Source organism: Antechinus flavipes, chromosome 3, assembly GCF_016432865.1.
Source record: "Antechinus flavipes isolate AdamAnt ecotype Samford, QLD, Australia chromosome 3, AdamAnt_v2, whole genome shotgun sequence".
Lineage (NCBI taxonomy): Eukaryota > Metazoa > Chordata > Mammalia > Dasyuromorphia > Dasyuridae > Antechinus > Antechinus flavipes.
In genome coordinates, this window is record NC_067400.1 from 273,496,354 (window position 1) to 273,522,643 (window position 26,290).

Sequence of the window (26,290 nt, forward strand, 5' to 3'; positions counted from 1 at the left end):
TATATTCTTTAATACGTTGAAATATTTTGGAAATATGAAAATTTCCATATTTCATGGAAATATTTCATTTCAGTGGAGAACCTGACAAGGGAAATTGAAAAATGATCAACATATAAAGTTCATTTAAAAGAATTTTAAAAAAACGAATAGGATAGGTGCTAAAGTGTAATTATTATTATTATTATTATAACAATGACCTCTACAGTATTACCAATATATTTATAGAGATATTCTACCATTGGGATTTTATGTCTTTGTGATTGTTTTATTTTGATTTTTTTTTCAAAATGAGTCTATAAACTTTGAAATGGTCTGAGGTTTATATCCCTTAGAGACAGTACAAAGTACATTCTAATAAATTTAGAGGATTAAAAAAGAAAGCTCACCAATCATATTCTTCCTTTGTGCTTTCCTGAGTAATGACTTTATCTATACCTTTGTCTTTTTTGTGTTCATATTTTTCATTGATATTTAGATCTATTTCAATCTCATCTGCAATGATAAAGAGATTAATAGTAGAGAAAAATGAAATAATAGAGTTGATATCTCTATAGTTTTATGAAGTAGATGAATTAAGTAAAGAGTTTCCTAGATTGGGAAATCTAACAGACATGACCCTCAACTAAAAGACCAACCCAATAAGAAGAATCACACATTAATTATCCTAAGTGTAAATGAATTATGAGCAATTTCCAATGTAACAAGGAGTTGAAATAGAAAATTTTCTATGTTAGTACTTTATAAACAATAGAAATAATTGTGTTCATCAATACTAAACAATCAAAAATAAGTAAGGGCACAGTCTAGCCTTTGTCCTCAAATACCTACTATTCTACTGTTAGAATGCCAGTTGAGTCTGGGTAATTAACATCCACTTCCCTAATTTATGTTATATCAACAGATAATTATTGAGGATTCCCTAGGACACCATTGCCTGTGGAAAGGGAAGTTGCCAAAGGGGTCTCAGAACAGGTAGACTGGAACACTAGTGGAAGACTAGATACAACATACCAAACATGTCTCCATGAGCAATGGAAAGGAATTTTCATTATCTGGCAAAGTGTGCCCAAGTCGCATGTTCCAGTACAGGGATTGTTTTGTTAAATAGTCACCAGTATCATTCTAAATAGGATTAAATATTGACTAAATAACAAAGAGATAGCCTAAAGATAACATTTAAAAATTTGAACCAATGCTGGCAACTATCTGTTTTCTTCAAATATGGTCAAATCTTCATTGCTTGAGTGACTATAATGTTAGAAAAGGTATGATGTATAGAAAGAAGTTTAAGAAACATACCCAAAGTAAGAGAAAGTAGGGTGGGTGTGTTTTCTGCCATACTTTTCTCCACAGACAACTCAAAGGCTGATTTCCTAGAACAGAAAGTAAATATATCTCAATGTAAATTCTGGCATTAAAAGACAAATCAATAGTAATCTTATTCAGAATAAGGACCTTTATTCTTACTAAAGCCTGTCAATACTGGAGGACCTCTTGAAAAGGAATTGAGCTCATCTCAGTAATGTTTGTTCTTGCTCATCACAGTAATGTTTGTTCTTATGTGTATATATGTATATATATATATGTTTTATGTACATATTCATACATAATACACATTTAGATATTTTATACAGTGGCATTTATATTCAGATTCCATTTCCAATAAAGTGATGTTCATACTTTTGTATAAATACTGTCCAAATAGTCTTTTACCCTTTGCACTAATTTTTATGCATCTATTCTCACCCTTCAGCGTGATGCCCCATGAGTGTTTTCCATGACTGGCCCATGTTGTTTTCTATCATTCTTGGAGGGATATTGACATCATTTCCAATAAAGTCTACAAGAAAGAGTTCAAACGAAAGTTACATTCTCAGTTAGAAAAAAAAATCAGAAATGTTTTCTCTGATGTATGATTGATTAAATAAATGTTCTATGATGGTAGTTCCATACACTGATATCCTGGTACTTTGTCTTATTAAAAATTATCCCCACTATCTAACAATAATTTTCTTAATGGTTTTTGATCATAGGGGGAAAGTCAATTCTAGGCAATTCCTTATGTACAGGGAGGTGGAATCTTAAAACTTTCTGTGACATCAATTGTAAATAGTTTGCATAAGGCACCTTTTGGTCAGAAAGACTAAGGAATTTAACATGATTATGGACATAGCCAAGGTTCTCTAGTAAGTAGAAGATTTATTTGTATTGTGGCAGAAATGATGACATTTACTTTTATCAACAATCTATTCAATCCATATATATGGCACTCAATTATAAGGATTTCCAATTGCCTTGGATAATGTGACATAAGGAAGGTAGAATTGACAAAGGAAGCTCTGGTGCTGGAATTATGGGGCACTGGGATGGGTTCTGGATGATACAGCAAATCTCCTTTTAGGATTTCACATGTGTTCTCCTGGTATAAACTTAGATAGCCACTGGAAATTCCTGTGTATGGACTGTCTTCCTATTTTCACATTCAAGTATAAAATGTGTTTACAAAATTGAGTTTATTTGTGATTGCTTTTTATTGAAAACAAGGGGTGGTCTTCAAACTATTATTTTAAAAGCTTTTTGAATATTAACCTTAAAATGAGGCAAGAATTTCATTATGTAAAATGTTTTCATTATCACCATTGCTCTAAAGAAAATATGTCATAAAGGCATACATAAGTAAAGATTTTTTTTTAAAACCACCATTATATAAAATAATTTCATAAATGGCCTTACCTAATTTGTCATCTTCCATTCTGTTGTCTCTTTCTTTCCTGGAATGGAAAATCATTTATATATTAAGTACTTGTTTTCAATAATGACAAATACACAGAATGTTATTTGTTATAAGAACTTTTCTTATGATTATCTTTTCTCTACTATACTAAACACCTAGAGCAAGAAACAATACAGCCATTTTGGGAAAAGAGAGAACATATGATATTATCCAGTAATTTTTTCTTCTTGATGGGCTGTTTCAAGGTCACTCATTTTGGCCCTTTTCTGTTCCAGTCAAGTCCTTTCCCTTTCTAGGATAGATGCTTCATCAGAACCTACAACTTCTTCTCAGAAGTCATTTCCAATTGAGAACTTCCTGGCAATGATAGGATAGGAAATCCTCCAGACAAGCTTGGGGAAATGTTTGCCCCTGCCCCTCCTCCTTTGGAACACCTCCTACTTTCTCCTGTGCTTTTCAAACAGTTTTCCTGAGCTAGCTTGATGAATGGAGTGACCAGAGAAGTGAAATGGATTTGGCAGTACACTGATCAGTGTCCTGGGGCCTATCTTTCCCCAGGACTTTCATTCACTCCCTTCTCCTTCCTTGGTTTGAAAAAAAACATTCTTTGTATTGTGCTTATCTTTTTCTTGAATTTTTGGTTCTGTGTATTTCAGCTTATCCACTACTATTTGTATCTTGTAGCTAACTTTATAGAGAAAATCTACCTTGGCATATCTATATCTGTCCAGTAAGTTTTCTGTACTATTGAGAAGCAATTGACACCTCACAGGTGCAGATACAGGTGAAATTTGGTGTGGCTGGGGGGGAGGGGAAGAATTGGGTGAGAGATAGTACAGAAATAAGGCAGGGAGAGAGATAAAGAGACAGTTTCATGCTGAGTAAGTTTTCATGGAATACTACTGGAATGTCTCCAAAGGATAATGAGAATTTGGATTATGGTATCTGGAGTTGAGAAGATATTACTAGATTCCAATGCTTTATTTGATACTGGACCATCAGAGAAATTGAATGAAGCAGTAAGTGATCAATCCTATATTAATGATCAGAATTGTCTTTTCCTTATCTCCTTTAAGATGGACTCTAATGAGAAGTGCAATCTTTCTGGGACCAAAGAATATAATCTGAACAATGACCTAAATAAGTAATGGAAGTCAATTATAAAAATATAATTAGACAAATAAAGAGAAATCTGCAATTCCATAATGTTTACATGGGTCAGTGACCAGTCTAAAGTTGTAAACAGTTTATAAACCTCATTTAAATTGTAGTATTCCTTTTTGAAAATTCTCTACTATGTAAGAGTGTCTGAAGTGTATTGTATCTGCAGAACCTTAAAACCTGGATTGATCAGCCTAAATGAGGAAGAGAAAGAACTAAAAGGATAGGAACAGTAACAGAGAAATGGTGTGTGTCATCCAAGAGAAATGAGCTAAAATAAAGTGTTATTCTCAATTGCAGAGATAAAAAAATGTAGATCTCCTTCTGGCAGACACTTTTGCTAACATACAATTTTATTTTCTTGGTCATCCCATTGAAAAAGCAAGCTCAGTGAAAAACAAACTTACTGGGGATGGAGCCAAAATGGCAGAGAAGATACACATACTCTCACTACTAATTACCAAATTCAGTCTCAAAAATAGTGCTTTGACCGGTAAAATTCATGGAGATTGGAAGTATAAAAAGGTTTTTCCTGAGGGGGGGAAGCAGGCCAGCGCAAGCAGAGAGATAGAACCAGAGGCTAGCATACTGAGCAGGCCAAGGCAGGAGTGGTCTCCATGGATGGAAAATTTACAGGAAGGACTCTACCACGGTTGGCTGCTCTGCTTTGGTTGCAAAACAGTAGATCAGCCTAGAAGTTAAAGCCAAAGGTAGAGTGTACTCCAAAAAAAACCAGAATCTAACAGGATCTAGCTACACCCACCCAAAACTGGAAGTGAGTGACTAAGGACAGACCACAGCATAGCTGTGTAGCCACATTCTGCAGCATGGGGCTTTTGCCAAGGCAGTCACACATTTGCACATCAGAGGGTTTCTGCCCAGAGCAGCCTCTAATCTGCACAGCAGAGGACTGTAGCTGGGGCAATAGAACTTCTGCAGTGCTACTGTGCTCTCCAGGGCAGAGACACTTCCATTTCCAGTGGAGGGCTCTTCCCAGGGCAACTTCTAATCCCCACAGCGGGGCTTCTGCCTGGGACAGTGACACTTTCTTTACTTAGTCTACAGCCCCCAGGGCAGTCGCTAACCTACACAGTGGGGCTCTTCACAGGGCACTTCCGCAGCTCTGCTTCTGCTAGTAGGGGCAGAGACACTTCTAGTGCAGGACTTTTCCCAGATCACTTCTGCAAATTGGCCACTCTTAGCAGCCAGTTTGTAGGACAGCTACTGTCCACATATCTATCCCTGCTCTGCAGAGGAAGCTGGTAACCTCTTTGCCCTGAAGGTAGGGTAGACAATAAGGGCTTTTAAAAAATGAGTAAAAAAGCCAAATGGACCATCGATAGCTTCTATACAGAAAGAAAAAAAACAGGTTTTCAAACCCGAGGAGACTAATAGCAGACAATCTCCAGACAAAACACCAAAGGGGGATTTAACCTGATCCCCATCATACAAGGCTCTCCTAGAAGAAATTATAAAAAAATCTTAAAAGAGAGCTATAAGAAAAATGGGAAAAGAAAAGAGAAGCTAGGCAAGAAAGTACAGAAAACACTTATAACTCACTTAAAGAAAAATTTGATGAAGAGAAAAAGAAAACAACTTCCTGAAATGTGAATTGGAAAAAGGTAAAGAACTCCCAGGGAAACAGAATTTTTGAACTGGAAAAGATAAAAAAAAAATCCCAGGAAAGTAGGATTTGTGAATTGGAAAAAAGAAAATAACTCCGTTAAAAAAAATTAGTGAAATGGGAAAAAAATTCCATAGAGGTAAAACAACTCATTTAAAAATTCAATTGGACATATACAAAAAGAAGTAAAAAAAAAAAAAAAAAAAAAAAGCTAATGAAAATAACTCATTAAAAATCAGAATTGAACAAATAGAAATAAATGATTCATTGAGACATCAAGAATCAGTAAAGCAAAACCAAAAAAAAAATGAAAAATTTGAAAAAATGTTAAGTATCTACTTGGAAAAACAACAGACCTGGAAAATAGATCTAGGAGAGATAAAATGAGGATTATTGGACTTCCTGAAAATTATGATAAAAAAGAGCCTAGATACTATTTTACAAAAAATCATCAAAAAGAACTGCACAGATGTAATAGAATCAGAAGGTAAAATAGGCATTGAAAGAGTTCGCCAAACACCTTCTGAAAAAGATACTAAAATAAAAACTCCAAGGAATATTGTGGGTAAATTTCATAACTATCAGACTAAGGAAAAAATATTACAAGCAGCCAGAAAAAAAAATTCAGATACCAATGAGCCACAATAAGGATCATTCAAGATCTAGCTGCTTCTGCATTAAAAGATCAAAGGGCCTGGAATTTGATATTCCGAAAGGCAAAAGAACTTGGAATGCAGCCAAGAATAGACTACCCAGCTAAACTGAGCATTTTCTTCCAGGGAAGAAGATGGACAATTAATGAAATAAGTGAATTCCATTTATTTCTAATGAAAAAGCCAGAGCTAAACAAAAAAATTGACCTCCAAATATAGGACTCAAGAGAAGCAGAAAAAGGTAAAAAGAACTCTTGTATTTCTGTTGTGGATATACATAAAGAGTGCATGTATAATTTGATTTTACTGATATAACAAAAAGGGAAGTAGAAATGGAAAGGGGATAATATCAGAAAAAGGGAAGAGTGGAGGTAAAAAGAGAGAAACTACATCCCATGAAGAGGCAAAAGAAATCTATTATATCTGAGGGAATTTAGAGAGGGGGAGGAACATTGTGTGAATCTCACTCTCATCAGAGTTAGCTTAAAAAGAAAATAATTGACATATCTGTTTTATAGAGAACATTTCTCTCACCTCATTAAAAAGTTGGAGAGGAAAAGAGAAAAGGAAAAGAATAATAAGGGAAAGGCACAAGAAAGGGGAAGAGATTCAAAGAGGGGGGAGGGATTCTAAAGAAGGAGAGCTTCATGAGGCAAGTGGTGACCATAAGTTTAATACTGGGTAAGGGGATAAAGGGAATAAGAAAAAGAAAAGCATAATCTGGAGATAATTAAGATGACAGGAAATACAGAATTGGTCATTTTAAGCGTAAATGTGAATGGGATGAACTCTCCCATAAAACAGAGGCAGATAGCATACTGGATTTCAAAAGCCAGACCCTACAATATGTTGTTTACAGGAAACACATTTACAGCAGGGAGATATATACAGAGTAAAGATAAAGGCTGGAGCAGAACCTATTATGCTTCAGGTGAAGTTAAAAGAAATCAGGGGGTAGCCATCCTAATCTCAGATCAAGCAAAAGCAAAAATTGATCTAATTAAAAAAGATAAAAAAGTAAACTATATTTTCCTAAAGTGTAGCATAGTCAATGAAGCAATATCAATATTAAACATATATGTACTAAGTGCTATAGCATCTAACTTCCTAAAGAAGAAGTTGAGAGTTGCAAGAAGAAATAGACAGCAAAAGTATAATAGTGGGAGATCTCGATCTTGCATTCTCAGAATTAGATAAATCAAACCACAAAACAAATAAGAAATAAATTAAAGAGGTAAATAGAATATTAGAAAAATTAGGTATGATAGATCTTTGGAGAAAACTGAATGGAGACTGAAAGGAGTATACTTTCTTCTCAGCAGTTCATGGAATCTATACAAAAATTGATCATATATCAGGACATAAAGACCTCAAAATTAAATGCAGGAAGGCAGAAATAATAAATGCATTGTTTTCAAGACCACAATGCAATAAAAACTATATTCAACAAAAAGCTAGGGGTAAATAGATGAAAAAGTCATTGAAAACTAAATAATCTCTTCCTTAAGAATGATTGGGTAAAGCAGTAAATCATAGACACAATTAATAATTTCACCCAAGAAAATTATAAGGATGAGACATCATACCAAAATTTGTGGGATGCAGCCAAAGCAGTAATAAGGGAAAATATTATATCTTTAGAGGCTTACTTGAATAAAATAGAGAAAGAGAAGTTCAATTGGGTTTGCAACTTAAAAAGCTAGAAAAAGACAAAATTTAAAACCCCCAATCAAATACTAAACTTGAAATTCTAAAATTAAAAAGAGAAATTGATAATATTGAAAGTAAAAAAAAATTGAATTAATAAATAAAACTAAGTTGGTTTTATAATAAACCAATAAAATAGATAAACCTTTGGTAAATATAATTAGAAAAAGAAAAAAGGAAAATCAAATTCTTAGTCTTAAAAATGAAAAGTGAGAACTTTCTACCAATGAAGAGGAAATTAGAGAAATAAGGAGTTACTTTGCCCAACTTTATGCCAATAAATTTGATAAACCTAAGTGAAATGGATGACTACCGCCAAAAATATAGGCTTCCCAGAAGGAGATAGGAGGAAGTAAATTGTTTAAATAGTCCCATTTCAGAAAAAGACATAGAAGAAGCTATTAATCAGCTCCCTAAGAAAAAAATCCCCAGGACCAGATGGATTTACATGTGAATTCTACCAAACATTTAAAGAACAATCAACCCCAATGCTATATAAACTATTTGAAAAAATAGGGAATGAAGGAATCCTACCAAATTCCTTTTATGACACAGACATGGTACTGATCCTAAACCAGGTAAGATGAAAACAGAGAAAGAAAATTATAGACCAATCTTCCTAATGAACATTGATGCTAAAATCTTAAATAAAATATATCAGCAAAAAAACTACAGAAAATAGTCCCCAGGATAATACACCATGACCAAGTAGGATTTATACCAGGAATGTAGGGCTGGTTTAATATTAGGAAAACTATTAGTATAATTGGCCATATTAATAACTAAATTAACAAAAACCATATGATCATCTCAATAGATGAAGAAAAAGCACTGCATAAAATCCAACATCCATTCCTATTAAAAACACTTGAGAGTATAGGAATAAATGGATTTTTCCTTAATATAATCAGTAGCATCTATTTAAAACAATCAGTAAGTATCATATGTAATGGGATAAACTGGAACCATTCCCAATAAGATATCAGGAGTGAAACAAGGTTGCCCACTATCACCATTACTATTCAATATTATATTAGAAATGCTACCCTTTGGTAATAAGAGTTGAGAAAGAGATTGAAGGAATTAGAGTAGGTAATGAAGAAACCAAATTATCACTCTTTGCTGATGATCGTGTACTTAGAGAACCCCAGAGATTCTACTAAAAAGCTATTATAAATAATCCACACCTTTAGCAAAGTTGTAGGATATAAAATAAACCCACATAAGTCATTAGCTTCTTATATACCACTAACAAAATCCAATAGTTAAGAGTTACAAAGATAAATTCCATTTAAAGTAACTGACAATAGTATAAAATATTTGGGAACCTATCTGCCAAGGGAAAATCCAGAACTATATGAGCAAAACTACAAAACCCTTTCCACACAAATTAAGTCAGATCTAAGCAATTGGAAAAAAATATTAAGTGCTCTTGGATAGGGCAAGTAAATAAAATAAAGATGACAATACAACCTTGTTAGAATCCTTACAAAGTGTTAACTCACTGGAATTGATAGAAACAATGCTTACGTTTACATCTTTGAGAGTTCACACATTAGCTCACATATTAGCATTCACAAGTCCAGGAGATTCACAAGTTACACCTCCCACAATAATCCCACAATCTTTGGGTTAACACCTTTAAAGAAGCTCTTGGAGCCTCAGCGAGGAGTCAGTGGAGGAATCAGTTAGAGAGATTGACAGAACCAGAATTCAGTCAGGAGATTGATAACTGGAGATTCAGAGAGAGAGCTGAAGCTGAAGCTGGAAGAGACAAAAGACTAGCAAGCAAGAGGTATCGGAACCAAGGAGAGAGCTAGGTCTCAAAGAAAGCTAACTGGGCTATTTTGGAAGAAACAATAAAGGACTATACTTTGACTCCTGGCTGCATTTGAGGTGATTATTACTTGGAACTGAAACTAAGGCTGCTCCCAGAAGCCCCCTGAGAAACCTCCTCCTAGAGAACAATAATATTTTGAGAAAAGAAAACACCACACTATCTAAACTAATTTATTTATTTAGGGCTATGCCAATAAGACTCCCAAAAAACTATTTTAATGACTTAGAAAAAAACAACAGCAAAGTTCATATGAAAAAACAAAAGGTCAATAATTTCAAGGGAACTAATGAAAAAATAATCAAATGAAGGTGGCTTAGCTGTATACCAAATCTAAAATTATATTATAAAGCAGCAGTTACCAAAACCATTTAGTATTGGCTAAGAAATAGACTAGTTACTCAGTAGAATAGGGTAGGTTCAAAGGACAAAATAGTCAATGCCTTTATAATAATCTAGTGTTTGACAAATCCAAAGACCCCAGCTTTTGGGATAAGAATTCACTATTTGACCAAAACTACTGGGAAAATGGGAAATTTGTATGGTAGAAACTAGGCATGGACCCACACTTAACAATGTACACCAAGATAAGATCAAAATGGGTCCATGATTTAGGCATAAAGAATGATATCATAAATAAATTAGGGGAACATAAGATAGTTTGCCTCTCAGACTTGTAGAGGAGGAAGGATTTGTGATCAAAGAACTAGAGATTATTGATCACAAAATAGAAAATTTTGATTATATCAAATTGAAAATCTTTTGTACAAACAAAACTAATGCAGACAAGATTAGAAGGGAAACAAACTGGAAAAATATTTTTAGAGTCAGAGTTTCTAATAGAGACCGCATTTCCAAAATATATAGAGAATTGACTCTAATTTATAAGAAATCAAGCCATTCTCCAGTTGATAAATGGTTAAAGGATATGAACAACAATTTTCAGATGAAGAAATTTAAACTATTTCTAGCCATATGAAAAGATGCTCCAAGTCATTATTAATTAGAAAAATACAAATTAAAACAACTCTGAGATACTACTATATACCTGTCAGATTGACTAGAAAGACAGGGAATGATAATGCAGAATGTTGGAGGGAATGTGGGAAAACTGGGACATTGATACATTGTTGGTGGAATTGTGAATACATCCAGCCATTCTGGAGAGCGATTTGGAACTATGCTCAAAAAGTTATGAAATTGTACATTTCCTTTGATCCAGCTGTGTTACTACTGGGCTTATATCCCAAAGAGATCTTAAAAGAAGGGAAAGGGACCTGTATGTGCAAGAATGTTTGTGGCAGTCCTCTTTGTAGTGGCCAGAAACTGGAAATTGAGTGGATGCCCATCAATTAGAGAACTGCTGAATAAATTGTGGTATATGGATGTTATGGAATATTTTGAAATGACCAGCAGGATGATTTCAGAGGGGCCTGGAGAGACTTACATGAAATAATGCTGAGTGAAATGAGCAGGACCAGGAGATCATTATATACTTCAACAACAATACTAGATGATCAATTCTGATGGACGTGGCTCTCTTCAACAATGAGATGAACCAAATCAGTCCCAATAGTGCAGTAATGAATAGAACCAGCTGCACCCAAAGAAAGAACTGGGAAATTTGTGTGAACCACTACATAGAATTCCCAATCCCTCCATTTTTGTCTGCCTGAATTTTTTATTTCCTTCACAGGATATTGTACATTATTTCAAAGTCAGATTCTTATTGTGTAACAAAATAACATGTATGGATATGTATACATATATTATATTTAACATATATACTTTACATGTATTGGTCTACCTCTGCTATCTGGGGGAGGGAGTGGGAGGAAGAAGTGGAAAAATTGGAACAAAAGGTTTCGCAATTGTCAATACTAAAAATTACCCATGCATATATCTTGTAAATAAAAAGGTATAATTTAAAAAAAAAAGAAAAGGAAACTTACTTTTCCTTAGTGTTTCTGTGGCAATTTGTAAATCATTATAGATTTGAATACTTGAATTATGTAGGATTTCCTTAAGCTAAAATATTTGAGTACTGTGTTGTAAGATAATGCCGTGGAAGGTAGAACTTGGTCTCCTCTGGTCAATCTACTTGTCAATTGTGTGCTGTGTGTCAGGAGAATAATTAAGCCTCAACTTCTAAGTCCCAGTTGACTCAATCACTGGAGTCAGTGACATATATAAAGTCCTGTTCAACTCTTAGGACCATAGATGCAATTTTACTCAGAAAAATCAGATCCCAAGGAGCAACTGAAAGTATCATAAAACTTTTACTCAGTCAATATACAAAATACAGAATGTAGGAAAAACTTTAAGAATAAAAACAATGAGGCAGCTATAGATGGTATAGTGAATACAGCATCAAATCTTAGAATCAGGAGGACCTGAGTATAAATCTAGTCTCTTATACTTAACACTAACTAACTATGTGACCCTTGGTAAGTCACTTAACCCCAGAGATCATGCAAAAATAAATACGTACTTTAAAAAAAAAAAAAAAAGAAAATGACGCAGGTAATATATGTCAATGTTGTTTGTGTAGCAGTGCCCTCTAAATTTTATACAGGAGTCACTTAGAGACAAGTTTTTGAAGGTTCATAGATTTTTGCAAGAGATAATTTTCCTAAAATAAGGATGAATGTTGGAGGGGATGCGGGAAAACAGGGACACTGATGCATTGTTGGTGAAGTTGTGAACGAATCCAACCATTCTGGAGAGCAATCTGGAATTATGCCCAAAAAGTTATCAAACTGTGCATATCCTTTGATCCAGCAGTGTTTCTATTGGGATTATATCCCAAAGAAATACTAAAAAAGGGAAAGGGACCTGTATGTGCCAAAATGTTTGTAGCAGCCCTTTTGTAGTGGCTAGAAACTGGAAAATGAATGGATGCCCATCAATTGGAGAATGGCTGGGTAAATTGTGGTATATGAATGGAATGTTATTGTTCTGTAAGAAATGACCAGCAGGATGAATACAGAGAGGCTTGGAGAGACCTACATGGACTGATGCTAAATGAGATGAGCAGAACCAGGAGATCATTATACACTTCGACAACGATATTGTATGAGGATGTATTCTGATGGAAGTGGATTTCTATGACAAAGAGACCTAACTGAGTTTCAATGGATAAATGATGGACAGAAACAGCTACACCCAAAGAAGAAACACTGGGAAACGAATGTGAACTATTTGCGCATTTTTGATTTTCTTCCCGAGTTATTTTTACCTTCTGAATCCAATTCTCCCTGTGCAATAGGAGAACTGTTCGGTTCTGCAAATATGTATTGTATCTAGGATATACTGCAACATATTTAACATATATAAGACTGCTTGCCATCTTGGGGGCGGGGTGGAGGGAGGGAGGGGAAAAAAACGAAACATAAGCGAGTGCAAGGGATAATGTTGTAAAAAATTACCCTGGCATGGATTCTGTCAATACAAAGTCATTATTAAATAAAATAAAATTTTAAAAAAAGAGAGATAATTTTCCTTTGTAAAAAATGGATGTATTCAAAACATTTTTAGGCCCTCACCACAGAGCTAATACTCATAAAGTTTGGGGCAAGAATGGAAACTCACGTTTTTTCATCGTCTGTTATTCCTCCATCAGGATTTCTTCTGAAATTTGGTTTATGCAAATTGCAGTATTCACTGGTAACAGAAGCTGTAAACCACAGGCCCCCTTCATCTGTTAAGTACAAATAATTTCAAGGTCTACCCACAAAGCAATTAAATGCTAATCAAAAAGAATATCAGACAATTTTTAAGGCAATAGGCTTTTAATGTAATGTAACGTAATTGTGATATAGACACAAGTTTTTAAACCCCTTAATTCCCCTAAAACATGGATGATCAACTCAAAGGACTAATAAAAGTTAACTGCTTCAATATTCCAAAAAATTAAAATGGCACTGGAATCTAAGACTTTCTATGGTAGCTATTTAGACCTGAAGTGCTATTTTTTAAACTAAAATTCATTTTGGGAAATATAAATAAAACATCTACTCTTCATGGGTATAAGTAAGAAAAGATGAAGGACACAGTCTTTCCCATTAAGCAGAAAACATTCTTTTAAAAAATTATTAAATAATAATCATCATCTAAATAAATTACTTAAATAATCCAAAAACATCCACTCAATCCATAATGTAACTGGACAGGAGTTAGTATAATTTTAAGCACTAAGTTCCTGCGAAAAAGGGGAAGGGAGGGAAGAAATGGAAACTCAGGTGTTGATGATTTTGTTCAATGGGGAGAGGTTTATGAGGTGTGAGTAGTATGTGGGAAAAAACTAAGTAGTAAAACTCTTGTGTAAGCTAAAGAGTGGCTTTAAGGTTTTGAGAGTGACAAAAGGTTTGGGATATTATATTGAATAGATTGTTGCTATTGATTATTCCTATATTGCAAATTAATTGATTTTTCTTTTTTTTTCTGCTGAGGCAATTGGAGTTAAATGACTTGTGCAGGACCACACAGCTAAGAAGTGTTAAGTGTCTAAGGCCAGATTTGAACTGAGGTCCTTCTGACTTCAGGGCTGTTGCTCTATCCACAATGCCATCTAGATGCTCCTTGTAAATTAGTTGGGATAAAAGAGTGTTCTTTTCTGAATGGAGCTCCTAATTGCATTTAGGAATGCATTTCACTGAAAAAGGGTTGAATCCCAACAATTCTCTAATGATTGCTATATAATGAAATCAGCAAATCTAAGAGAAAGTGAAAAAACTCACCACCACTGTCAGATGACTCTTGTTCCACTTTGGAAGATATCTGGCCCACTGGAGAATCCCTTGAAAGAAAACAAAAACATGAAATGTAAGTCCTCATTTTTTTAAAAGGCAGATAAGGCCCAATTTGAGCAAAAGACCTTTTAAAAAACCATTGTTTAGGGGCAGGTAGGTGGTAGAATAACTTGAATGAGGTTATTCAGGACCTCAATTCTCTGAAAATGGAACATCTCTTTCAAGCATCAATTTTAATGCTTAATTTTTTTTTGTTGTTGTTTCATTGGATTTCATTCTTGCAGCCTAAATAGTAAAAATAATGATTTTATTTCTTGGAACTTAGAATTTCTTAAACACAGACATAGAGGCAACATGCATTAGATACATGAGAGTACCTCAATCTGTGATCTTTTGGCTATAACATTTGTCAGTGTATTGAATTTTGTAAAAAGCTTTTTTTAGAAATGCCATGATGATATTTTTATGACTATAAACACACTCTAGGTAGAGATGGCACCTTTCTGCTCATCTCTCTTCTTCAAGATAATGTTTTTCTTTGTATTTTGTGATTATTGTTTTATATTGAGTTTTTTTGAATAAGTATATAATCTGTTTTAAATGGTCACATGCAATCTGTATATTGGGCCTCAAGACAAAGTTAATTCTAATCAATTTAGAGGATTCCAAAAGAAGCTTACCATGTGTATGTTTCTTTTGTGCTGTCATGAACAAGGAGTGTTATTTCTTCAGCTTTTTTCTTTTTGTTTTTTCCAAATATGGTTGAACCAGCTTTTCTATCTTCTGCAATAATAAAAGGTTTAAATATAACTTTGTTCATTTTTTTTCTAAATAATGATCTATCAGTCAATTTCCTAATATCCATTTTTGAATTGTTACACAAAGGATTAATTAAAGATTTTTCCACAGTGGAAATTCCCAGTGCTTATATCCCCTACCTAACAGATGATAACAATTAACAGGAAAAGAAAATTCATTAATTATAATAACTGTAAGTCAATTGTAGACAATTCACAATGTGAAAAGGATGTTGAATTCTATTTTTAAAAATGATGAACAATCTGATTTTAGAAAGACTGGAGAATTTTCCATGAAATACATTGTACAGGTTCTTTTTTTCTCAGTGATTCAGTAATTCAAAGCAATCCCAATAGACTTTGGACAGAAAATGTCGCCTGTGTCCAGAAAAAGACTGAATGCAAATCAACACATGTTATGTTCATTTCTTTTTTCTGTTTTTTTCTCTCTTCCATGTTTTGTGGTTTTACTCTATTTTTTCTCCCAACATGAGTCATGAAGTAATGTGTGTTAAATAAATAAAAATTTTTAAAAAGGTGTTGAAACCTAACATATGTCAGTCCTTTGGGGTTGATATTTATTATTAAGTCAAAATTGTCTTCAAGGAGTCATGTTCTATTCCTAGAATGCTATAAATAACAGTAATTCTGTAAAATCTGCACATGTTTTCTTTTTTTGCTGAGGTAGTTGGGGTTAAGACTTGCCCAGGATCACACAGCTAGGAAGTGTTAAGTATCTGGGGCCAAATTTGAACTCAGGGCCTCCTGACATTAGGAGTGAGGCTCTATCCACTGCACCACTTAGCTGCCCCTGTAAATGTTTTCTTCATCTGTTATTGCTGTTTAGTTTTTTTCAGTCATTATCCAATTTGTAATTTTCTTTGCAAAGATACCAGAATGCTTTTTAATTACCTTTTCCAGGTCTTTTAACAGAGGAGGAACTTTAGCCAACCTGATTTAAAGTGCCTTTGCACAGGATCAACACAACTAGAAAGTGTCCGAGGCTGGATTTGACCTCCTGAAGATCTGTCTCTAACCTAGTGGTCTATATTCACTGGGCCATCTAGCTGCCTTTCAATTCCAATAAAATGTATGACAGAAAGCTTACCATGAATTCCAAATCATTTATAGCACTAATATTTGTCAGGCAATAATTCCCTATGGTAACTGGCTTCTAAAAGGTTGACTGTAAGCATTAGTGGAGGAATATTTCACTGCAATTTTCTTGCACTGATGCCTTGCAGTGGTGTTACTAACCAAAGAATATCACCCATGAACACAAAAGGATTACTCGTCAGTTAGCCTAAATATACAGTCAATAATTCTCAGTTCTCAATTTAAAAGGTAACAGACATCTAACATGTTCAAGATAATTGCTTTGTAACTCATTACCAGTATGGAAAAATCATATTACAGATGCTTTTTGAGGCTAAGGAATTAGAGAAAAAACCAAGGTCCTGGGCCTCAAGCAGCCTGTAAATCTAGGTGCTTATAAATGACATTTTATGTGGTTAATCTGCAATTAACTTACTTAATATAGATGGTCATTTAATATAATTATTCTCAGTCCTCTGGGATTCCATTGCCTATCAGAAGTGAAGGTCATTCAGAAAAGGAACCTCTGAGGCTGGGTTTTTTAGACACTGGTATGGATCAGGGATTGAATGGCAGCAACTTTTTTTTCAGCAATTAAGATAGATTATCCCAGTATGGCCAAGAATGGTCTTTGGACATTTCAGTTTACTAATTGTTTTTGTCAAACAAAGGTTCATCTCTGGGGAACTAACTCTTATTATATATTATTAATTTAGGGGAATGACTATTAAAATATTTCTAGATTAGGCTGCTATTGATCAGAATCAATTATGATTGAGTTTCAGTTTTGTATCAATGACCAAATATATAAAATTTGTAAATGTCAATGTCATTTTAATAAACTCACCATTCTCTTTATTCAGGAAAGCAGTTAATTCCATTTCCATCATTTGTATAGATACTTTTCACAGACCTTCCTTGAAATGAAAGTAGAAATATATATGTGTGTATATATACATAAATACACATAAGAAAAAAAATATATGAAAAGACAGAGACAAAGGCAGAGACAGACAGAGAAATTCTTATGAAATTACATGAGAAAAGAACTCATTTTATAATGACCTTGCATTATCTATTGAAAGGCCCTTGAAAAGTAATCAAATTCACTTTTTTTTCTCTCCAAAATAACTGTCACTTTCTCTTCCTATATCATGATTCTCCTTTTCTTTTTCTTTTCCCTGAGGCAACTGGGGTTAAGTGACTTGTCCACTGTCACAAAGCTAGGAAATGTTAAGTGTCTAAGGCCAGATTTGAACTCAGGTTCTCTTGACTTCAGGGCTGATATTCTATCCATTGCACCACCTGGCAGCCCCTTATCATATGATTCTCTATGTTCTCTTGTTCCTGGTGTCCTTTGTGAGAAATTGAATTTCTGTTTTCATACATAGACAAATGTGTGTGTGTGAGCATACCACACATACTCACAATGCATAGATAGCTTAAAAAGTTCTCTATCATTATAAAGGGGGTAAAAAAAGAAAAAGCACAGCATAGCATCTAATGAATTTTTTTCTATAATCAGTCATTGCTCCATCATAGAGTGGGGACAACTTCAGATTTTTAGAAGAATGCAAAATTGATAGGATCTCCTAGGGGTACATGGAATTTCGAGATTGGATCCATCAAACATGACACACTCTTATTGGAATCCTGAGATAACTGAATCAGAGCAGTTAAGTTAGTTGCCTAGAATCACACAGCAAGTGAAGAAGAGTCCATTTGAGTCCTGAAGGACAGTGAACATCATTTCTAACTCCAACAAGAATATTTGCTGTTTAAAATAAATTTGTCGTTGAATTCCTGAAACTCTGTATGCTAGGTATCTATCAAAATAATTTGGTGGAGAAGAAGCCCCACACCATATTTGTAGAGGGAGTTTCCTGATCTGGCTGTGCTTTATAACTATGACGTTATACTATCCACCCAAATTAATTATCTGTTCCCTCTTAAGCTGTTCTTCGACCGATCCGTATGTCCTCTTTTTCTGTCTAACAGCCCCTTCCCTTTTCTCAAGAGTACTTAGGGAGAAACTAGGTCCTTCTCCTTCCTACCTAGTGAAACCTAACAGACCAACACGAAAAATGTTGCTGTAAGTCTTTTTACAGCTCCTCCTCTGCTATGAATCTGAAACAATTTTTCTGAAGCAGCACTGATGGATGAAATGAACATAAGAATTCAGAGAGCTTGTTGGAACCCTGATCAAAGTGCTCCCAGGACCACCATTCATTCACTTATTTCTACTGCCTTATCTTAAAAAAGAGGGAACTCATTCAATGAACTGCTGATTCCTTTCATTGGTTTTGGTCCTACCCTTTTGAATTTGTTTATCACACTCATATCAGGGCTATTTTAGAGAATAAGTGGTAGGATATATATTCCCGATTTATTCACTACAAAATTCTGAAAAATCCTTGAGATTCTGTTTCTGGATTCCTATCTGCAGTTAATTGAGGAAGGCAGGTAATTGTTGCAATCCACATAAAAGGTGAGCAGAAAAGAAAATATCCAAAGTAGAGACAGAAGAACCCTGAACAAAAAAAGAAATGTGCAATCTTGGAAAGCTTGTATTGCTCAGTGACATTATTTTATCTTCAGCATAATGGTCGAAATTGTGAAAAACATCTTGAAGCAACATCTGTAATGTAAATGTTCTTTGAGGAAGATGACCCTGTAGGATAATTCTTTAACCTATGAAAGGATGACAGATACTTAAGAATTTCTCAATATATTTTGAGATGAAACTTTGTGACTTCAATGACACAATGTTAGATTCAGTAAGATCATATGTCAAATAAGGAGGTCTAGATGAGGACATAAGTATCTTTGGTTGTTTCTAGCCCTAATAATTTCATCAACAATGTCTTTATCTCTATATTTTTTTCACTTTTTCTTTCCAATATTTAATTATTAAAGCATTATAGGAACAGGACATACAGACAAGGATGAATCTGCTAACTTCTCTATACTTCCTCAAATCTCATATATCTCATACTTGCATATATATATTCCATACCACTTAACCATTACCTTGTGTTTTAGCATGAATTAAAGGCTTTGTTTTTGGTGGACTACCTTCTGTAATTTCTGACATAACTTCCATTAAAATACCATAGCAAAACAAAAGTAATAATTCAGAGAGCCTATTAAAACATTAAAACAGAGACTAATCATTAGATACTGAAGCAGAAGAGACTTAAACAATATATCAGATAAACAAATAATAAAAATGTAAAAAATAAAGGTGATGAAATCCCATACCAAAACTTCAGAAAGAAAACAACTGGAATTCTCAGTGAAAAATATTTGCTAAAATTATGGACTGGGACTGATAAAACAGCAGATGATGATTAAAGTGGACACTACAATCAAAAAAATGGAATACCAGTAGAGGTTAGCAAAGCACAGCACACTCAAGTTTGTGATTAAAAGTGACACAGAAAATTTTGAAAATAAAATGATTCCAAAGTTGAGAAACAAAAGGGAAAGCTGATTTTTCAATATGTCAAAATTGTCAAATATTAATTTTCAAATCCAATAAATATGGAAAAGCAAATTAACATTATCTAAAATACAATGTAAAATTGACTAAGTGACAGGAAAGGGAATGCTAGAATCCATAAAAAAAATTCTTACAGAGGTTTATGCCAGGAAAGGTGAAAACAAAAAAAAAAAGGCCAGATTACCTACAAAATACCAAAATAACATCTAATAACAAATAAAGTTTTGAATTAACTTAAATTCAGAAAAGAGAACTGATCATCTATAGAGGATGTAGCAAAGATGAATACTCCTGTTCCAAAAAGAACAGTCTCATCTTCTGCAGATGAATTTTTTAAATGACAAATAAAGTTCTTCCAGCTAACTTTAGAAATGATAAACCAAAGTAAGTGAGCTATACACTAATATTATTTATATTGCCTTCATATAAATTAGATTAAATTCTGAGGAGGAAAAAAAATCTATAGCCTTGAATATGATTAACTTGGATATGTAATTGGTATGGATTGCAAAACAGTTTACAAAATAAAATATTAAAAACACAAACATGCAAGTGACACAGTGAACTCAGTAACAAAAATCTTTGATAAAACAACAACACTCATACATGATAACTTTGAAAAGTAAATTTGCAGATTAAAAGGCACTTTTTTCTTTCATGTGATGAAATAGTATTTAAATAATAGTTGGCAAATGTAACACAATAAGGCAAGAAGCTTAGAGAATAAATGCAAGAGAATTCAATCGTGAAGTCTATCTAGCTTGTCTAGTCTATCTATTTATAGAGTTATCTATATAATTCTATAAAAGATAATATTATCAGGGGTAAAAGAAAATATTTTAAAATATTAGGCAAAGTGGAGAGGAAAAATCTGAAGCCCTTTGTGGACAACATGATTGTATACTGAGAAAATTGTATACAAAATCAGCAAAGAACCTAACTGAAGAAATTAGTTTCATTAAGGTTATGGGATACAAAAGAAAACTAGTAGTCTATCAATCAATCAACACATATTCAATAAGTGCCTACCAATTTGTCCAGCACTGTACTAAGTTGTTGATGCCAGGAAGGAAGGTCAAGGACAATGCTGCAATAAAAGTGCTCCAAGATTAATACAGTATGCAAAATTTTCTGTACAAACTAGCTATATGTAAAATAAATTTGAAGTTAATCAACAGGAGTATAGTGTGGGAGGTTCCTTTAGCTAAATTTTGAAATCAGCAAGATAGATATGTAAGTAGAGAAGAGTGTCATCTTTGAGGAATAGGCCCATAGGTCAATATTACTGCATAACAAAACATGTGAATGACAAAGGCTCATGGATGGACAGGAGAGTTAGTGTAAGAAACCTGAAAAAGGTAGATGGGTGGTGATGGTTAGGATAAAGAAAGTTTTTTTTCAATGCACAACAGTACTCTAATTACTATTGGGAGTGATGATTAATGAACTGAGAAAATTCAGTTCTGTCAACTGATTTTACCCAGAGCATTGAGAATTCATAGAGCAAGTTCAAACAATATGGAAATAGTAGTCCAGTCAGTCTATAAATATGTAAGAAGGGTGATTGCTGGTTGAATATTTAAGAATTTCAGTTTTGAAAATACTTAATATAATGTAATACTTATGTAACAATAATTGGCAAATTAAAAGTGAACCACCTCACAAAAATTCCAGAATGGAGTCTTAAAGAAATGTTTCCCACAATATCACTTTTTAAAAAGTGAAAATTCAAATTCTAGGAATACCACGAATACTATACCTCCTAATCCTCTGTCCTCTTATCTGGACTGACACCATTTAACTGCTTTGTCTATTTCCAAGAATGCTTTATGACATCAGCAAGACCTCTTATTAACTGTTGGGTGTGGCGCTCAATGAAGCCCTGATTGTGGTATGGTACCCATCAGAGATGTCCAGATTCAAAATTTTCTTTTAAGTTTTTTGCTATATATGCTGATCACATAAATAAAAGGTTTTTACTTTTGTTACAATTTTAAATTTGTATAAGTCCTATAGTTTAAAAGCACTGATTCCCTTTCCAATGAAATTGAAAGTGTAACTTTCTCTTTGATGATCTTATTCTATGATTTAAGTCATATTTGGGGGCCTGAACATTAAATCCTCTCAGAATGATTCTGAGGAACTGAGGTTTTCCTTGAGAAAAATGGTCTAAAGAAAAATATCTGGTAACTTATTGCTAGGAAGAAAAACTGACCTATAAGAAAACAATGATGCCTAATATAAACGCTAATAATGCTAGAAAAGAATCTGGATATTTCTATAAGATAACTTTCTGTAATTATATAGAACAGAAGGAAAGTTCCAAATGCATTAGAAAGTAGATAATATTTCTCATAAATACATTCTATCTGAAATCTAAGCTTAATAATGCATTAGGAAAATGAGAAAAAGGAAAAAAAAAAAAACCTTGTAGGATTTTTTTAAACTAATATCAAAAGAGAATAGGGACAAAATAAAAGGACAAATTCCTTCCCCAAATGAAATATCTTAGATGTCAATCTTGTACATGGAATCCCATCTCAATTCTGTCAATGTAATCTAACCCCAACAGGTGTAAGTAAATTCATAATGAATTTGAGAAACTATAAAAATGATAGATTAATCAGTGAGTTAATAAACACTGATGAAGTATCTTCCCTAGACAAAGCACAGTGCTAAGTGCTGAGAAAAGAAGGAAGATCATCCAAGACAATTTTGTCTCTCAAGGAACTTTCAGTCTATTAGGGATGACTATATCCTAAAAATGTTATATAAACAATTTACATAAAAGCAAGAAATTGATGAAAGACATTGGTAATAATAAGAATTCTACAAGTGGTTCTTCTAGGAAAAAAGTGCTTTCAAACGTGTACTTGAAGAAGGAACCTTGAAGATAGAAATGAGGAGAGAATACCAGGAATGAGGAGAAAAAAACCAGGGGACAGATTGCCTCTTATTGGAAGGTGAATTTTTTTTTTTTTGGTGAAAAGAAAAAAGCCCGAAGAGATTGGCTCCCAAAAGATACAGACAGTAAGATCTTAGGCTTAATGGGGGACCAAAAATTCTGGAGGAAGCCTAGAAAGTGTATGTGGGGGGGGAAGGGGGGAAAGGAATGGAAATATGTTTAAAAGCTTTCAATGCAAAGTGAGAATTAATCTTGGAGTTGGATAGGGAATCAGGCTTCAGTGAATACAAGGAAAAACTTGAGAATACCCTTCTGGAGGATCTGTTTTCCAACTTGAGTGGAGAAAATATTGAAGTGGGAAAAACTGGTGGCAGATAGAAAAACCAGCAGGCACTGTAGAATAAAATCCATGCCTTTCAAAAGAGGCAGATCTCTTAGGTCTGGCCAGTGCGGGAAGAGAGAGATTTTTGCCAAAGTTGTTGCTTTGTTATTTGTCCTTCTGTTCTCGAAGAGAACCATGACAGTGGGAGGTGATGCTGTGCCATGCAAGTGAAGTGTATTTGGGTGAAGGAGGGCTGAACAAGGTCACCTGGCCTCACTTTCCCTTCCAGAGCCTTCTGGGTCCAGCAATTAGATATAGATCAAGATGCCCGAAAATTGCCCTGGATGCAAAGGGAGACCTCGACTTTTATAAGCTAAGGTCTTCAAATTGGTCTCTGACAGGTAAACCATTCAGTGAATAAAGCCTAGGTAGCATTTCAGGCAAAGAATCTGCTCCATTACTTAGCACACCCCCCAAAAAAAAAAAACCATGCTAAATAAACAACTGAATAAATGAATCTGGGAGGGGAAAGTCTTCAAGGTTTCTGGCCAAAGCAAAAATGAAGCTATTTGCTTTCAATCTGAGTCAATGGGGACCCAAACAATGACCAAATGGGGCTTGAACCAAGACCTTTTGGTGGCCAAGTAGAATCAGATTGTTTTTGGTTTAATCCTGGTCTTAAAGGAAGGATAGATATTGATACTTATTGGATGGAGGGGAAAATAAGTACTGAGTATATAAGGAAGAAGAGTATTTTGATAACTGCAGTAGCTAAATAGTAAAAGAAAACAAAGTAGAAGTAAAGAATTGGAGGGTGCTTTAAGGGGCTTCAGTGTTAGAATATTGAAAGATAATATTTGTGAGGCAATGAATGGTAAGTTAGAAAAGCAGCACCTACCAAAAATTCCAGAATGGTGTCTTCGAGGAAAATTCACCACAATATCAATTTCCCAATGTGAAAAATAAAAATCTTTGGAACACCAACAATACACCACCTCCTTTTTTCACTGTCCTATGGTCAGGACTGACTCCAACTAGCTGCTCTGTTGACTTTTAAAATAGATGCTTTATGATGTAGCAACACCTCATATTAGCTATTGGGAGTAAGCATCACTGGGACCTGATTGTGTTACTTGACAAGAGCTGTCCAGATTCAAAACTTTCTTTCAAGGTGTTTGCTATATGCTTATCACATATACATAAAGTTTTTTTTTTTTTAAAGTTTCAAATTCTTATAGGTCTTGTAATGCCAGAGAAACTGAGGCAAGATAGAGATTAGAGAGTTTTTAATATTTTACTTGAAAGGGAAATATTTACTGGGACCAAATGGATCTATGGTTTGGTCCCAGGGCTGAATGATTCTCCAAGAATCCAGCACTGATGAGAGTTCTCAATGACTATATATATATGGTTCAGCTACAGGAGTAGACTGAGGAGTTAGAGTGCTGAGAGCAGGAACAGACTATCAATCCAGTTCTGACAGGATGGGGGGGAAAGGCAGAACAATTCAGGGAAACCAAGACAGGACAATTTAGGGGAAATGAGTCGGAACAATTAGGGAAACTGAGTCAGTTCAACAAAAAAGAATTGTGCTACAATATTCCCTTTCTTTGAAGGTACTTATTCACTTTTGAAAGCAAATTGCGCTAGCTTTCTTTTTGGTTGATCATGTCACGATTTAAGTCATTCAACTATATCTGAAAATAAAATTTCTAACTGGTTCTGAGAAACTGAGACTTTCCATAAGAAAAATATTCCACATAACACATCCTATAAGTGGAATAATGTAGAATTTGACTAACCATGTAAAGAAAAGGTTAGTCACTGAGACAATAAACATTGATGAAGTATCCCCACTGGGCATGGTAGTAGGCTTTGTGCTCAGACCAAGAAGGTTTTTTTCCAAGATAATCTATTCTCAGGAAATTTAGTTTGCTAACAATTATATATAAATAATAACACACATATATAAAAATTATAATAATATGAGGGAGTATAGGCAAAGTAATCAACAATGATATAGGCAAATGAAAAATCAATTTAAGAAAATTTTCTCTAAAATGTCTTTTTTTTTGGTTGGAATTGGAGCAAGCCAGGAAAACTTTGATCAGATTTGAGGAATCAGAGCATTTCAGACATTGGGTACATGTAAAATATCCTTTCATTATTTAACCCTGAGAAATGAGAAACTTCATTTGCAAAAGCTGTAGCATTATATGACATTTCACATTGCCAGTCTCTCCTAATTCCCAGGGTGTGAGATATCTCTGGCCACCGACCTTTGCAGTGTCAACTAATTCTACCTAGCTCACCTCCTCTGAGGCCTTCAGAGATCTCTGGCTATGATTTCTTGAATCATAGTTTAATAACCGATAGGACACCCAAGAACAGCCATATGCAAATTTAAATTCTTTATTATACTTGCTCATACAATTCCTTGACTTATTAACTCCCTAGTGAACACCTGGTCTGAAGACCCATGTGTTCACTATCAAGCTCTTTGCCACTCTTGGCTATTCATCCCCTCGGCTCAGCTACCATTTTGTCTCAGCTCAGGATCAGTGAATTAAAAGAAAATTTAGATTAAAAGTTTTGGTGTTCAAGGGGGTCTGAAATTGTGTTCCCTTTAAAATCATCACTCTGAAACTGTGTTCCCTTTTGATCTGTAAAATTAACACTCTGAAACTCCGTCCCCATTGATTCCTCACCCCCAGACTCCAGAGTGTCTATGAGAACATATCCTCCTGGCTGGCCCTTTCATAGTCTGATAGCCAGATCCCTATTTGTATAGTACAGACTAGCTCCCTAGAGGGCCTCATGGTCAACCAGAGTCAGAATAAGTTAAAGTCCTTGGTCTTTAGGGAGAGAAATGAAGGAGGCAGACAAGCAAAATCCTGGATTCTGGAGTCCAGAGTCACCAATTTCCCTCCTCATCCTGCCACCAAGTGACTCTGGCCTCTCTTTCTCTGCCCTCCAATCTTTGCCTATGATTATCTTAACACCAAACATTCAGCAAGCACTCAACAGTGAGAAGAACCATTTGTCCAAATATATCTTAATAGAGTCATTATCTCACATCAAATAGGTAATTAGCCTTAAGTGCTCAGTTGTCTGATTCAAGCATACCTTTTTGGAGTTTCAGCCCTCTACATCTTCCATTTTCTTTTGTTTTAGAACAAAGATAGTCACACCCTCCCTGACT

At 34.3% G+C, this 26,290-nt stretch overlaps 1 protein-coding gene across 1 annotated transcript in view; it reads right to left on the reverse strand.

The window, feature by feature from the left end:
- Window positions 1-24,088, reverse strand: part of LOC127553940 (uncharacterized) — a 31,942-nt gene extending 7,854 nt beyond the window's left edge. Inside the window, exons 1-9 of the mRNA XM_051985067.1 lie at window positions 23,987-24,088; window positions 17,207-17,276; window positions 15,148-15,250; window positions 14,456-14,514; window positions 13,308-13,416; window positions 2,734-2,771; window positions 1,747-1,840; window positions 1,300-1,373; window positions 387-492 (exon numbers count right to left, since the gene is read on the reverse strand). Of these exons, the coding sequence (XP_051841027.1) occupies window positions 387-492; window positions 1,300-1,373; window positions 1,747-1,840; window positions 2,734-2,771; window positions 13,308-13,416; window positions 14,456-14,514; window positions 15,148-15,250; window positions 17,207-17,249 (626 nt within the window). The 5' untranslated portion in view covers window positions 17,250-17,276; window positions 23,987-24,088. The remainder of the gene's footprint in view (window positions 1-386; window positions 493-1,299; window positions 1,374-1,746; window positions 1,841-2,733; window positions 2,772-13,307; window positions 13,417-14,455; window positions 14,515-15,147; window positions 15,251-17,206; window positions 17,277-23,986) is intronic.
- Window positions 24,089-26,290: the final 2,202 nt, after the last annotated feature.